General features: G+C 45.7%; 2 protein-coding genes across 2 annotated transcripts in view; both read right to left on the reverse strand.

Moving 5' to 3' along the window:
- Positions 1 to 2,395: 2,395 nt before the first annotated feature.
- LOC141105101 (uncharacterized) lies at positions 2,396 to 6,847 on the reverse strand. Its single transcript, XM_073594959.1, has 4 exons — positions 6,728 to 6,847; positions 6,444 to 6,650; positions 6,191 to 6,332; positions 2,396 to 4,641 (listed from the first exon to the last, which is right to left on the reverse strand). Exons 2-4 carry the CDS (start codon positions 6,579 to 6,581, stop codon positions 3,011 to 3,013), a joined length of 1,911 nt encoding a protein of 636 aa, XP_073451060.1. The 5' UTR covers positions 6,582 to 6,650; positions 6,728 to 6,847; the 3' UTR covers positions 2,396 to 3,010.
- A 4,555-nt stretch (positions 6,848 to 11,402) lies between these two features.
- The window catches only part of LOC141105050 (uncharacterized), a 126,092-nt gene continuing 123,253 nt past the window's right edge, over positions 11,403 to 14,241 (reverse strand). Inside the window, exon 9 of the mRNA XM_073594877.1 lies at positions 11,403 to 12,772. Coding sequence (XP_073450978.1) covers positions 12,220 to 12,772 — 553 coding nt within the window. The 3' untranslated portion in view covers positions 11,403 to 12,219. The remainder of the gene's footprint in view (positions 12,773 to 14,241) is intronic.

A 14,241-nucleotide genomic window follows, 5' to 3' on the forward strand; every position in this document is an offset into this window, starting at 1 on the left:
AAGGATTCGTTCCGTCGGACCTTTTCTGCCGGAAAGTCTGCTCGTGTGTACGCGGCATTAGTTTCTGTTATAAAATTTGGTAAATAAGTCATTTTTATCTTTCATTGGTGTGCACTGATAGGCTGCACTGATTGGCACTGATAAGGAGGCACTGATGGGCACTCAAAGGCTGCATAGATAGGCGGCACTGAGGGGCACTAACGAGGCAGCATTGATGGGCACTGAGGAGGCAGCATTGATGGGCACTGAGGAGGCAGCATTGATGGGCACTAATGAGGCAGCATTGATGGGCACTAATGAGGCAGCATTGATGGGCACTAATGAGGCAGCATTGATGGGCACTGAGGAGACAGCATTGATGGGCACTAATGAGGGAGCATTGATGGGCACATATGAGGCAGCATTGATGGGCACTAATGAGGACGCATTGATGGGCACTAAAGAGGAAGCATCGGTGAGCACTGATGTGGGAGCATTGATGTGCACTGAGGAGGCAGCATTGATGGGCACTGAGGAGGCAGCATTGATGGGCACTGATGAGGCAGCATTGATGGGCACTAATGAGGACGCATTGATGAGCACTGATGAGGGAGCATTGATGGGCACATATGAGGCAGCACTGATGGGCACTAATGAGGACACATTGATGGGCACTAATGAGGAAGCATTGATGGGCACTAATGAGGAAGCATTGATGGGCACTGATGAGGAAGCATTGATGGGCACTGATGAGGAAGCATTGATGGGCACTGATGAGGGAGCATTGATGGGCACTGATGAGGGAGCATTGATGGGCACTGATGAGGGAGCATTGATGGGCACTGATGAGGGAGCACTGATGGGCACTAATGAGGCAGCATTGATGGGCACTAATGAGGCAGCATTGATGGGCACTAATGAGACAGCATTGATGAACACTGAGGAGGCAGCATTGATGGGCCCTGATTAGGAAGCATTGATGGGCACTAATGAGGGAGCATTGATGGGCACTAATGAGGAAGCATTGATGGGCACTGATGAGGGAGCATTGATGGGCACTGATGAGGGAGCACTGATGGGCACTGAGGAGGGAGCATTGATGGGCACTAATGAGGCAGCATTGATGGGCACTGATGAGGGAGCATTGATGGGCACATATGAGGCAGCATTGATGGGCACTAATGAGGACGCATTGATGGGCACTAAAGAGGAAGCATCGGTGAGCACTAAAGAGGAAGCATCGGTGAGCACTGATGTGGGAGCATTGATGTGCACTGAGGAGGCAGCATTGATGGGCACTGAGAAGGCAGCATTGATGGGCACTGAGAAGGCAGCATTGATGGGCTCTGAGGAGGCAGCATTGATGGGCACTAATGAGGACGCATTGATGAGCACTGATGAGGGAGCATTGATGGGCACATATGAGGCAGCACTGATGGGCACTAATGAGGACACATTGATGAGCACTGATGAGGGAGCATTGATGAGCACTGATGAGGAAGCATTGATGGGCACTAATGAGGGAGCATTGATGGGCACTAATGAGGACGCATTGATGGGCACTAATGAGGGAGCATTGATGGGCACTGATGAGGGAGCATTGATGAACACTGAGGAGGCAGCATTGATGGGCACTGATGAGGAAGCATTGATGGGCACTGATGAGGAAGCATTGATGGGCACTAATGAGGGAGCATTGATGGGCACTAATGAGGAAGCATTGATGGGCACTGATGAGGGAGCATTGATGGGCACTGATGAGGGAGCATTGATGGGCACTAATGAGGCAGCATTGATGGGCACTAATGAGGAAGCATTGATGGGCACTAATGAGGGAGCATTGATGGGCACTAATGAGGAAGCATTGATGGGCACTAATGAGGAAGCATTGATGGGCACTAATGAGGGAGCATTGATGGGCACTAATGAGGAAGCATTGATGGGCACTAATGAGGCAGCATTGATGGGCACTAATGAGGCAGCATTGATGGGCACTAATGAGGCAGCATTGATGGGCACTAATGAGGCAGCATTGATGGGCACTAATGAGGCAGCATTGATGGGCACTAATGAGGGAGCATTGATGGACACTAATGAGGGAGCATTGATGGACACTAATGAGGGAGCATTGATGGGCACTGAGGAGGCAGCATTGATGGGCACTAATGAGGGAGCATTGATGGACACTAATGAGGGATGCATTGATGGGCACTGAGGAGGCAGCATTGATGGGCACTAATGAGGGAGCATTGATGGGCACTGAGGAGGCAGCATTGATGGGCACTAATGAGGGAGCATTGATGGGCACTGAGGAGGCAGCATTGATGGGGACTGAGGAGGGAGCATTGACGGGCACTGAGGAGGCAGCATTGATGGGCACTAATGAGGCAGCATTGATGGGCACTGAGGAGGCAGCATTGATGGGCAATAATGAGGGAGCATTGATGGGCACTGAGGAGGCAGCATTGATGGGCACTAATGAGGGAGCATTGATGGGCACTGAGGAGGCAGCATTGATGGGCACTGAGGAGGGAGCATTGATGGGCACTGAGGAGGCAGCATTGATGGGCACTGAGGAGGAAGCATAGATGAGCACTGATGAGGTAGCATTGATGGGCACTGATGAGGGAGTATTGATGGGCACTGAGGAGGCAGCATTGATGGGAGAGGATTGCCGATAACTGGCAAATCCTGTTTGCTTTGTGATTGGACACAGCTGATCACATGGTAAAGAGCCGCTGCGATTGGCTCTTTACCCTGATCTGTGATTAGCTGTATCCAAAGGACACAATGATCACAGATCCCTGCCGATGCGTGCCATAGGGGGTGTGCGGGAAGCGTGAACACGTCACATGACGTCCTCCTGGCAAAGTACGTGTGGCCGTCATTCGTCTATGGGGCGGTCATGAAGTGTTTGAGAAGGAAACCTCTCTGAATTAAACATTTCCCACACTCAGAGGAGCGTCCACTTTCATGTTGTGTAAGGAATTGTTGTTTCTGAAAAAAAACATTTCCCAAACCCTGAACGTGACTAAGGTCTGTCACCTGTGTGAATTCTTTGATGTGCAAGAAGTGAAGTTTTCCCAGTAAAACGTTTCCCGCACTCTGAACACGAATAGGGACGCATACCCGTGTGACATCTCAGGTGTCTAAGTTGTTCATCTTTCCGATTAAAACTTTTCTCGCACTCTGAACACGAATAAGGTCGGTCTCCAGAGTGAATTATCTCATGTCTAAGAAGTTTTGCCTTCTCGCTGAAACTTTTCCCGCACTCTGAACATGAATGGGGATTCTCACCTGTGTGGATTCTCTCGTGTTTACGAAGTTGTTCTACCCGAATGAAACGTTTCCCGCACTCTGAGCATGCATAAGGACATTCACCCGTGTGAATTCTCTGGTGTATAAAAAGTACTTTTTTCTCAGTGAAACTTTTCCCGCACTCGGAGCATGAATAAGGACGCTCACCCGTGTGACTCTTCTGGTGTCGAAGAAGGTCCGCATTACATGTAAAACCTTTCCCACACTCTGGACACGAATAAGGATTGTCAGCGGCGTGAATTTTTTGGTGTCTATTAAGTTTTCCTTTCTCAGTGAAACATTTCCCGCACTCTGGACATGAATAGAGACCATCTCTTGGGTGACTTTTTTGATGTTTAAAAAGTTCGCTCTCCTGATTGAAACATTTCCCGCACTCTGGACATGAATGGGTAAGCTCAGCCATGTGAATTCTCTGATGTCTAAGAAGTAATTTTTTCTCAGGGAAGCTTTTCCCGCACTCTGAACAGGAAAAGGGACGCTCACCTGTGTGAATTCTCTGGTGTGCAACAAGTAATTTTCGCTCAGTGAATGTTTTCCCACACTCTGAACACAAAAAGGGACGCTCACCCGTGTGAATCCTCTGGTGTTTAATAAGGCTTCCGTTGTGCCTGAAACATTTCCCGCACTCTTGGCATGAATAAGGACGCTCATCTATGTGAATTCTCTGGTGTGTAACAAGGCTTCCTTTCTCAATAAAGCATTTCCCGCACTCGGGACATGAATAGGGACGCTCACCCGTGTGAATTCTCTGGTGTGTAAGGAGTTTCCCTTTCTTGATAAAACATTTCCCGCACTCTTGACACACAAAGGGACGGTCCCCCGTGTGAATTCTCCGGTGTGTATTAAGGTCTCCTTTTTCGATGAAGCTTTTTCCACACTCTTGGCATAAAAAAGGACGCTCTCCCGTGTGGCTTTTATGGTGTCTTAGAAGGTTTGATTTCTCAGAGTAGCATTTCCCGCACTCTGAACACGAATAGGGGCGCTCACCCGTGTGACTTCTCTGGTGTCTGAGAAATGCTTTGCTTGTGGTAAAAGATTTCCCGCACTCTGAACACGACAATGAACTCTCTCCTGTGTGAGCTCCTTCATGGCTCAGGGAAGATTCCTTGGCATTAGATGGATCTGTAGATCTCTCCGCACCATCAGATCTTAGAGGAGTCTCTGGAGTCACATCATGTGATCTATCAGAGGACTCCTGAGGATCGGAGGGATCCATTGATCTCGGTGTGTTCTGAGCAATAAAGTTTTCTCCTGGAAAGTGTTGTGTGATGTCATCAGATTTTACATTATCATCTGGAGATAAAATTGGATGACCTTTAGAGATGTTCCAGACATAGAGGCCACCTGATGGAGAACAATTGTTACATTTTATAGGTATTCATAAAGCATATCTGTCGATCTAGAGGTAACAATCTTACAGAGATATGTGTCATGGAACTGGGTTCAAATATTTGTAGATCTAAATTTGTTGGGAACATGACATTATATTGAGGAATGGAGATGGACCTTTCATATGGTGTACAGTATCTCCTCCTCATTTGTTGGGAACGTGACGTTATATTGAGGAATGGAGATGGACCTTTCATATGGTGTACAGTATCTCCTCCTCATTTGTTGGGAACATGTTATATTGAGGAATGGAGATGGACCTTTCATATGGTGTACAGTATCTCCTCCTCATTTGTTGGGAACATGACGTTATATTGAGGAATGGAGATGGACCTTTCATATGGTGTACAGTATCTCCTCCTCATTTGTTGGGAACATGACGTTATATTGAGGAATGGAGATGGACCTTTCATATGGTGTACAGTATCTCCACTTCATTTGTTGGGAACATGACATTATATTGAGGAATGGAGATGGACCTTTCATATGGCGTACAGTATCTCCTCCTCATTTGTTGGGAACATGACATTATATTGAGGAATGGAGATGGACCTTTCATATGGTGTACAGTATCTCCTCCTCATTTGTTGGGAACGTGACGTTATATTGAGGAATGGAGATGGACCTTTCATATGGTGTACAGTATCTCCTCCTCATTTGTTGGGAACATGACGTTATATTGAGGAATGGAGATGGACCTTTCATATGGTGTACAGTATCTCCTCCTCCTTTGTTGGGAACATGACCTTATATTGAGGAATGGAGATGGACCTTTCATATGGTGTACGGTATCTCCTCCTCATTTGTTGGGAACATGACCTTATATTGAGGAATGGAGATGGACCTTTCATATGGTGTACAGTATCTCCTCCATATTTGTTGGGAACATGACATTATATTGAGGAATGGAGATGGACCTTTCATATGGTGTACAGTATCTCCTCATTTGTTGGGAACATGACGTTATATTGAGGAATGGAGATGGACCTTTCATATGGTGTACAGTATCTCCTCCTCATTTGTTGGGAACATGACGTTATATTGAGGAATGGAGATGGACCTTTCATATGGTGTACAGTATCTCCTCCTCATTTGTTGGGAACATGACGTTATATTGAGGAATGGAGATGGACCTTTCATATGGTGTACTGCAATGATGGTTAACTTACTACAGAGAGCCTCAAGCATGGCCCCTGAGATCACCAAAGGGTCAAAATACTTAGTGTATATATTGTTACAAAAAAACTGTCAGATGATGGACCTACAGTTAGGTCCATGTGGACTGAAAAAAAAAAAAAAACAGATTGTCAGCTTTAACCTGAAAGTCTTTTCATAGTAAAGTGTGTGAATGGTCTTGGAATTCCAGCATTTTTGTTTATGTAGGACCTTGTTCAATTAAGCTTTGACAATAGAACCTGGAAGCTGATTGGTTTCTATGCAGAGCTGCTCCAGATTTTGCACTCTCCAGTTTTAGTAAATCAATCTCATAGCGCTTATTACTTACTTGTGTCCATATGTAGAGAAGATTCATCCTGTTTACTTTTCATAATCATCTCCCCCTCCTCCATAGACGGCTGATCTCCACTCACCAACCTCTCTTCTTCTTCCTCTTTAACCTCAACTTTAATGTCTATGCCTTCTTCACCCTAAACCCCAAAGATAAGAGAATACATTGGTAAAAAGTAACTAAAGTGATTACATAGAATATTATCACACAGCTTAGAATGTCTTTGTTCTATCCCCTTAGTCCTACGTACTTGGTCAGAGTGAGGGATATCATGACCTTCCTGTGTGGAATCCCGGGAATACAGAGGACGGGGACATCTCTCTGGTGGGTTTTCATTAGTTATTGGCTCCTTGTTCAGTTCCTTGTGTTCTTTTGAAAAATCTTCCATTAAACTGTATTCACCTTCCTCTATTTTAAACTCCGCTTTAACAACATTATAATCCCCAAGGTTTTCACCCTGAATATAGAATTCAACAATAATTGTAATAAAATAGATTGTGTAAAAATCATAACTGACGGTCATTGGTAATCTACCTGATCATGCTGGGGGATGGTGTGATCTTCTTGTGTGGAATCCCGGGAATACAGAGGATGGGGACATCTCTCTGGTGGGTTCCCATTACTGGATCCATCTGTAGGAAACACACACACTGACTGAATACATTGTTTCTATGTGTTTATCAGATGATGGGGGATCTAGGTGGACCCTCCGTACTGCTCTCTCCTTTACAATAAAGTCTCCTCTTACCCGGTGATGTGAGGGGCGGCTGATTCTCCATCATGACGTCCTTGTAGAGATCCTTGTGTCCTTCTAAATACTCCCACTCCTCCATGGAGAAATAGACAGTGACATCCTGACACCTTATAGGAACCTGACACACACAATGATACAGTCACCATCCAGACACATCCCTTGTCTGTTACTGGATAATGTCCCAGAATTCCCAGCACCGCTCACCTCTCCTGTCAGCAACTCCATCATCTTCTTGGTGACTTCTAGGATCTTCTGCATGTTGTGTCTCTCAGGTTTTAGGGAGTCACATGGAGGCACTGTGATGGTCATAGGATCACCTGACTTCAGAAGAGGAAATCTCTGTAATGAGGAACCAATAGGAATATTATGTTAGAATCCCAGAATCCTCCTCACCTCTCCGGTCAGGTCTGTGTTTTATTAATAGAGATAAGAGTGATGTCATGTGACCTCCCAGAATCCTCCTCACCTCTCTGGTCAGGTCTGTGTTTTATTAATAGAGATAAGAGTGATGTCATGTGTGCTCCCAGAATCCTCCTCACCTCTCCGGTCAGGTCTGTGTTTTATTAATAGAGATAAGAGTGATGTCATGTGACCTCCCAGAATCCTCCTCACCTCTCTGGTCAGGTCTGTGTTTTATTAATAGAGATAAGAGTGATGTCATGTGACCTCCCAGAATCCTCCTCACCTCTCCGGTCAGGTCTGTGTTTTATTAATAGAGATAAGGGTGATGTCATGTGACCTCCCAGAATCCTCCTCACCTCTCCGGTCAGGTCTGTGTTTTATTAATAGAGATAAGAGTGATGTCATGTGACCTCCCAGAATCCTCCTCACCTCTCCGGTCAGCAGGTAGATGATCTCCAGGGTGAGGTTTAGGATCTTCTCAGTCATGTGACTCCGGTCCTCCTCCATCCTCACCGGTGCTGTCATTTGATCTATACAGGTTTCCTTGTAGACGGATAAATTTGGGAAATGAAAGTAAGATTTATTTGGATGGTGTTGGTCACACAATAATAAGATGTAGATGTGGGGGGGTGGGTAATGGGAGGGTTGCTGTACACTTAGGAACTACTGCCCCCATGTGAACACTGGAGTTCTGGGCTAATCCGGATAATTGGACAGAACTCCAACTGCTAGGCTTCAATCTCCGGCAACCTGTTGACTGATAGGAGTGATGTCATTGTCGCTCTCTTTAGTAAGAGAACAGATTGGATTGGATAGCAGGAGGATGCTATTGGAGTGTGGGGGGGGGGGGGGGGGGTTGTTTTTATCCCTCCAATGGCAGCCCAGTGAGGGTAGGAGATGGACAGCAGGGGGTGAGGGGATTGTTCTCTTAGTTGCCAAGTATACTGTAGTATCCAGGACCTTGTACAGAGTGGTGGTGGGTTCCTGGTGTTCTGAATTCCGGTACCAGGCTCTGACACAGTCTATGTCATGGGAAGGTATTGGACGGTTCCCTCAGACCCACAACACAGGCCTGCTAAGCAAGTCTGTGCAAACAGATCCTCTAACAACGAGTGCGTACCCAGGGTGAAGGACTTCCCTTCTTCATTCCACTTGGTGTCCTGGAACATATTACTTGACCAGTAACATGAGAAGAAGGTGAAGGCTGCCTTCATTTCCTGGCAGGAGATCTGTAAGGAGGTCTGAAAAGTGCAGGTAGGAGGACCATCATTGTTCAAGAATCCCCCTCCCTACCTTGGAGACCCCCTGAGCCCTACAGCCTCCTCTTCCCTCAGAACCCTGTAGCCTGTCCAACCCCTCAGAGTCCTTCAGAATCACCATCATCTCAGAGGTCCCCCGGAGTCTTTAGCCCTATTACCCCCTCACAGCCTCTCAGGACCATATTACTAGAGTTTAGGTCCAAAATGAGGACAATGTTCCGGCCGGTAAGTGGGGGAAATGTTCTGACTCTGAAGTGGTTAATCTACATTTCCACACTATATATATGTGTGTATCACAATCTGCTGGAGATAAAAGACATCACAGTGACTATGGAAGAAGAGGATGGACATGACGGGGGGGGTTACTGGGTGTAAATATAAAATAAGATCTTATTACCTTGTCTGCTGCCAGTTCCAGCAATGTCTCCTCTCTACTTCCTCTCAACTCACCTCTCACCCGGAACTTCCTGTCTGTACCTGACATCACTTTCTCCCTTCCATAGAGACTTCCTGTCTTTGTAGACAAAAGATCCCCACCTTGTGGAGCTCAGAAGAACTGCAGCCCCGAGAAACATTTTAAAGCGTAGTGTGAACACCTCCTTGTGCTCTCATCTCCACTCCCACCAAGGGGGATAGAAATATATTACTGCCTAGTCCAGCCTTTCTCAGCCAGGGTTCCTCCAAAGGTCACTAGGAGTTCTTCAGAAATGAACAGCTTCTGTTAATCTGTGGGGATGAGCTTCGGGTTTGGGTTGACCAGCAGTATAATCCAAACCCAAGCTGTTCACAGTTCATCAAAAGGACTAAATGGTCATTTTTGACAAGCCACCCACTCACCTCCTATTTAAAGCTAGTTAGTTTAGTCCTAGCCAACCCTCCCTTCTTCTTCCATGTCTTCAGAGATGAGCTTTGGAAAGTCGTTGCCTTCTTACTCTAGTGAGTGTTGGCCCACTGCAACTTGGTTACTAATGTGATTTTGTATCTTTCTCTATCTTGCCCTGCTGTTTAGAGCTAGTTAGTTTAGTACTACGGTAGCTCGCCCCTCTTCTTCCATGTTCCCTCGGTCGGTGATAGTTTTTCATAGAGAAAGGGTTTGGGAAAGTCATTGTCTTCTTACCCTTCAAAAGACTGGAAAAAACATCCTCTGTACTGTACAAGTGTCTGAAATAATATTGGGTTGGATTCAACATCAGTGTCTTATTGAAGAGTAAAGCTGCCTGTGAATGGAGCCAAGCCAGCAGGTGACCATACTGTCTGGACAGACTGGGTCTAAAGAGATATGTTAATGTATGAAGCAGCAGAACCGTAGAACAGGTGGGAATAGCACTGAAGTCACTGCCCAAATATGGCCACTGGCCATATTTGGGCAATGATCCCACCATTTCTTTTATGCAGATGATGATAGCTCAGAGCTTTGTCATTCAGGTAGTGGTACCATTGTGTACTATGTACCCCTTATGCCGCGTACACACGGTCGGACTTTTCGACCGGACTTGTCTGACGGACACCAACGGACCAAATCCGGTGAACAATCTGATCGTGTGTGGGCTTCACCGGACTTTTCCAGTCGCAAATCTGACGGACTTTAGATTTGGAACGTGCTTCAAATCTTTACGTCGTAACTCCGCCGGACCCAGAAATCCGCTCGTCTGTATGCTAGTCTGACGCTAGGGCAGCTATTGGCTACTGGCTATCAACTTCCTTAATTTAGTCTGGTCGTACGTCATCACATAAGAATCCATCGAACTTTGGTGTGATCGTGTGTAGGTAAGTCCGGTCGTTAGAAAGTCCATTGAAAGTCTGTCGGACTTTTGAAGCTGAAAAGTCCGACCGTGTGTACGCGGCATAACTCATTAATATAGGGGGGTTATATCAGGGGGCCTCCTTATTGTCAAAAGAGAATTCCAGGTTCCAATAAGTCCCCCCCCCGCTCACAGGCCCCCTGCGGACTTTTTCACATCAACTTGGAGAGAAAGTATTGTGCCGGAGGGGGGGTTACACCCTGGTAAGGCACCCCCCATGTTGATGGCATGTGGACCGAATGTTTCAGGAAGGTGTGGGTGTCCAGTATGTACACTGAGTTGTAAATGACTCATGCTAGACAGGGTGTTTCCTGGATGAGACTAAAGGGTGGTTAAGGTCTCTCTCTCTTCAGCTTCCTCAGCTCCAGCCTGGAGGCAGAGCCCCCCCATCCCCAGGGTCCCCTCCCAGGCCTCAGGATCCTTAGCTCAGAACTCCACCTCCCATCTGAGAACAACCGCTGCTGGCCAGGCTCTTCAATATCTATAGACCCATATTACCACCCTGCCAGACCCCCTGCCTGGGGATTGGTCAAACTTAAATATTCAGATCCTTGCCTCTGTACCTCCGCCCACTAGCTTCTAGAAGTTTCCATGGACCTCCAGAACCAGGTGGAGGTGATAGAGGCCTGGTCTGCAGAGCCTTCCAGGCTGACCTTAAGATGAACCCACAGCAATTACCCAGACTCACATAAGCTACTGTGTGTCAGCTAAATTTTTCTAACTAAACTGTACACTAGAGGGTGCTACATATGATATACTCCTGACCACTACACTCTGTACCCTGGGCTGTATATCATATACTCCTGACCACTACACTCTGTACCCTGGGCTGTATATGATATACTCCTGACCACTACACTCTGTACCCTGGGCTGTATATGATATACTCCTGACCACTACACTCTGTACCCTGGGCTGTATATAATATACTCCTGACCACTGCACTCTGTACCCTGGGCTGTATATGATATACTCCTGACCACTACACTCTGTACCCTGGACTGTATATGATATACTCCTGACCACTACACTCTATACCCTGGGCTGTATAAGATATACTCCTGACCACTACACTCTGTACCCTGGGCTGTATATGATATACTCCTGTCCACTACACTCTATACCCTGGGCTGTATATGATATACTCCTGACCACTGCACTCTGTACTCTGGGATGTATATGATATACTCCTGACCACTACACTCTGTACCCTGGGCTGTATATGATATACTCCTGACCACTGCACTCTGTACCCTGGGCTGTATATGATATACTCCTGACCACTACACTCTGTACCCTGGGCTGTATATGATATACTCCTGACCACTGCACTCTGTACCCTGGGCTGTATATGATATACTCCTGACCACTATACTCTGGACCATTACCTTTGGGTAACTCTAAACTGATGACCTGTAAAGTCACCCATGAACAATGTTCTGATATTGAAGATCGTCGTCAATGAACCGGCACACACAATATTTTTTTTTTTTTTACATGCAGTAATTTTTTTTAATTATATTTTTACATTTAACAAGAAAACTTGCTTTTAACTATCAATGGCCGACACGGTACAACACTTCATCCATGTCTTTGGTGATCTCTGATCTCCTTATCAACTGTTTCTTCCATGATGAAGATCAGCCATGGCGTATATCTGAGGTGTATATCAGGGTGTGCTTCTTCCCCACATGTCCAGCAACATTCATATACAAGACATTTCCCGCACTCAAGGCACTAATACACCTCGAGGGTTGTGTGGGACCCCTGATGTACAGAAAGACAGGACTTCAGTGAGGAACAATTCCCTCACTCAGGACAGGAATATGGCTTCTCCCCCTTGTGAGATCTCTGATGTTTGTCAAGATGGCACTTCTGTGAAAAACATTTTCCGCACTCAGGACAGGAATACGGCTTCTCACCTGTGTGCGATCTTTGATGTGTATGAAGATTGGACTTATCTGAAAAACATTTCCCACACTCAGGACAGATAAAAGGCTTCTCCCCTGTGTGAGACCTCAGATGTTTGACAAGTACTGATTTTTTAACAAAACATTTCCCGCACACAGAACAGGTATATAGCTTCTCACCCGTGTGCAGTCTCTGGTGATAAAGAAGAGTGTACTTCTCTAAAAAACATTTCCCGCACTCTGAACAGCAAAAAGGCTTCTCCCCCATGTGAGAACGTTGATGTGTGACAAGATGTGATTTATGTAAAAAACATTTCCCGCACTCAGGACAGGAATGCGGCCTTTCCCCCGTGTGAGACTTTTGATGCGTGACAAGAGTTGATTTATGTCCAAAGCATTTCCCGCACTCAGGACAGGAATACGGCTTCTCTCCCGTGTGGGATCTCTGATGGCTGTAGAGATGGCATTTCTTTGAAAAACTCTTTCCGCACTCCGCACAGAAAAACCTCTTATCTGTTGAAAGGACGGCACCATCCCGCACAGTCTGAGGCTCCTCAGGATAAGAGGAATACGATGGTCCGGCACCGTCCCGCACAGTCTGAGGTTCCTCAGGATAAGAGGAATACGATGGTCCATCTACACTGTGTGGTGCCGGATGGACATTTGAGGTAGTCGGGTTTTCTCCTGGACTATACTGTGTGATGTCCTCATCTTCTACTTTACAGTCTGGAGACAAAGTGAGACAATCCTCTGAGGTTTTCCTCATCTCCCGTCCATCTACTAAAATAGAAATACAAAGATTATTACTAGACATGAGCAGATTGGTTCCCCTAAACCAGGACTCCGCCCACATCAGGCAGCTTTGTCTCTGAGGATCTTACAATTCCCCCCTCAAGGTAACTAGTAAATGGGTCCTCTGATCTCCTACCAGATCATTTCTTTATTCATGGACCTTAGTCAGAGAGTGAGGAAACAACGAGAACTGTCTTTTATAGGAGTGACAGTGATGAGGGGATTATAGGACGAGTGTCCCCACCCCCTCTATCACTCATTACCATCTTCCCAACACAAGAAGTCCTGCACTTTCTTATTTAGTCCATGATTTAGTCATGAATAACAGCGGGGCTGAGCCCCACCAGAGGTCAGAGAGTGAGGATGGGGGGAGAACAACCAAGGTGAAGACTGGACTGATCCTGAAGACCACCATCATTGGGTTATTGACTCCTCCCTCATTATCACTTTCTGTTTAATGTTTCAAAGTTTAAAAATGTTATCACATTATTATCATCATGTAAAAGTCTGTGAACCAATTAAATCATCAGATATAAAAATAATACACATTATGTTTATATATAGCAGTGTGTAGAGGGTAGAGAGCAGAAGTCAGGACTATGTAATGTACAACATATTGTATAAGATACAACAGATAGGACTATATATTATCAGAATTATGTAATGTACAACATAGAGTATATAGTGAAGGTGTTAGGACTATGTAAAGTGCGATATAAATTATATAGTGAATGTATTTACTATTAATGACCCACCTGTGCTGATCTCTGTAGGAGTGTCCTCCTCTATAAATGTCCCCGTTATTCCATCCTCCTCCATAGACTGCTGATCATCCCTCACATACGTCTCTTCTTCTTCTTCTTTAACCTCAACTTTTATATCTATCAGATCTTCACCCTAAACCAAGAAAATGATAAAAACTTAAAATGTAATATTGTGACATTACATATAAAAAAGATCCACACATCATCTCACAAGTCCATGTCCCAGATATTCCATTCAACTAACCTTGTAATGGTGAGGGATGGTGTGATCTTCCTGTGTGGAATCCCGGGAATACAGAGGACCTCCCCCTCCCATAGACTGCTGAGCTCCACTTATCAACATCTCTTCTTCTTCCTCTTTAATC

The sequence above is a fragment of the Aquarana catesbeiana genome, linkage group LG08, assembly GCF_042186555.1.
Source record: "Aquarana catesbeiana isolate 2022-GZ linkage group LG08, ASM4218655v1, whole genome shotgun sequence".
NCBI classification, from domain to species: Eukaryota; Metazoa; Chordata; class Amphibia; order Anura; family Ranidae; genus Aquarana; species Aquarana catesbeiana.

Excerpts from the sequence above, each read along its gene's own strand:
- LOC141105101 (XM_073594959.1), bottom strand. The coding sequence starts at position 6,581 with ATGGAAGATTTTTCAAAAGAACACAAGGAACTGAACAAGGAGCCAATA. Across the intron at positions 6,333-6,443 it reads ATATCCCTCACTCTGACCAA|GGTGAAGAAGGCATAGACAT; the intron begins GTACGTAGGACT and ends TTTGGGGTTTAG. Across the intron at positions 4,642-6,190 it reads TTCTCTACATATGGACACAA|GTGGCCTCTATGTCTGGAAC; the intron begins GTAAGTAATAAG and ends GTTCTCCATCAG.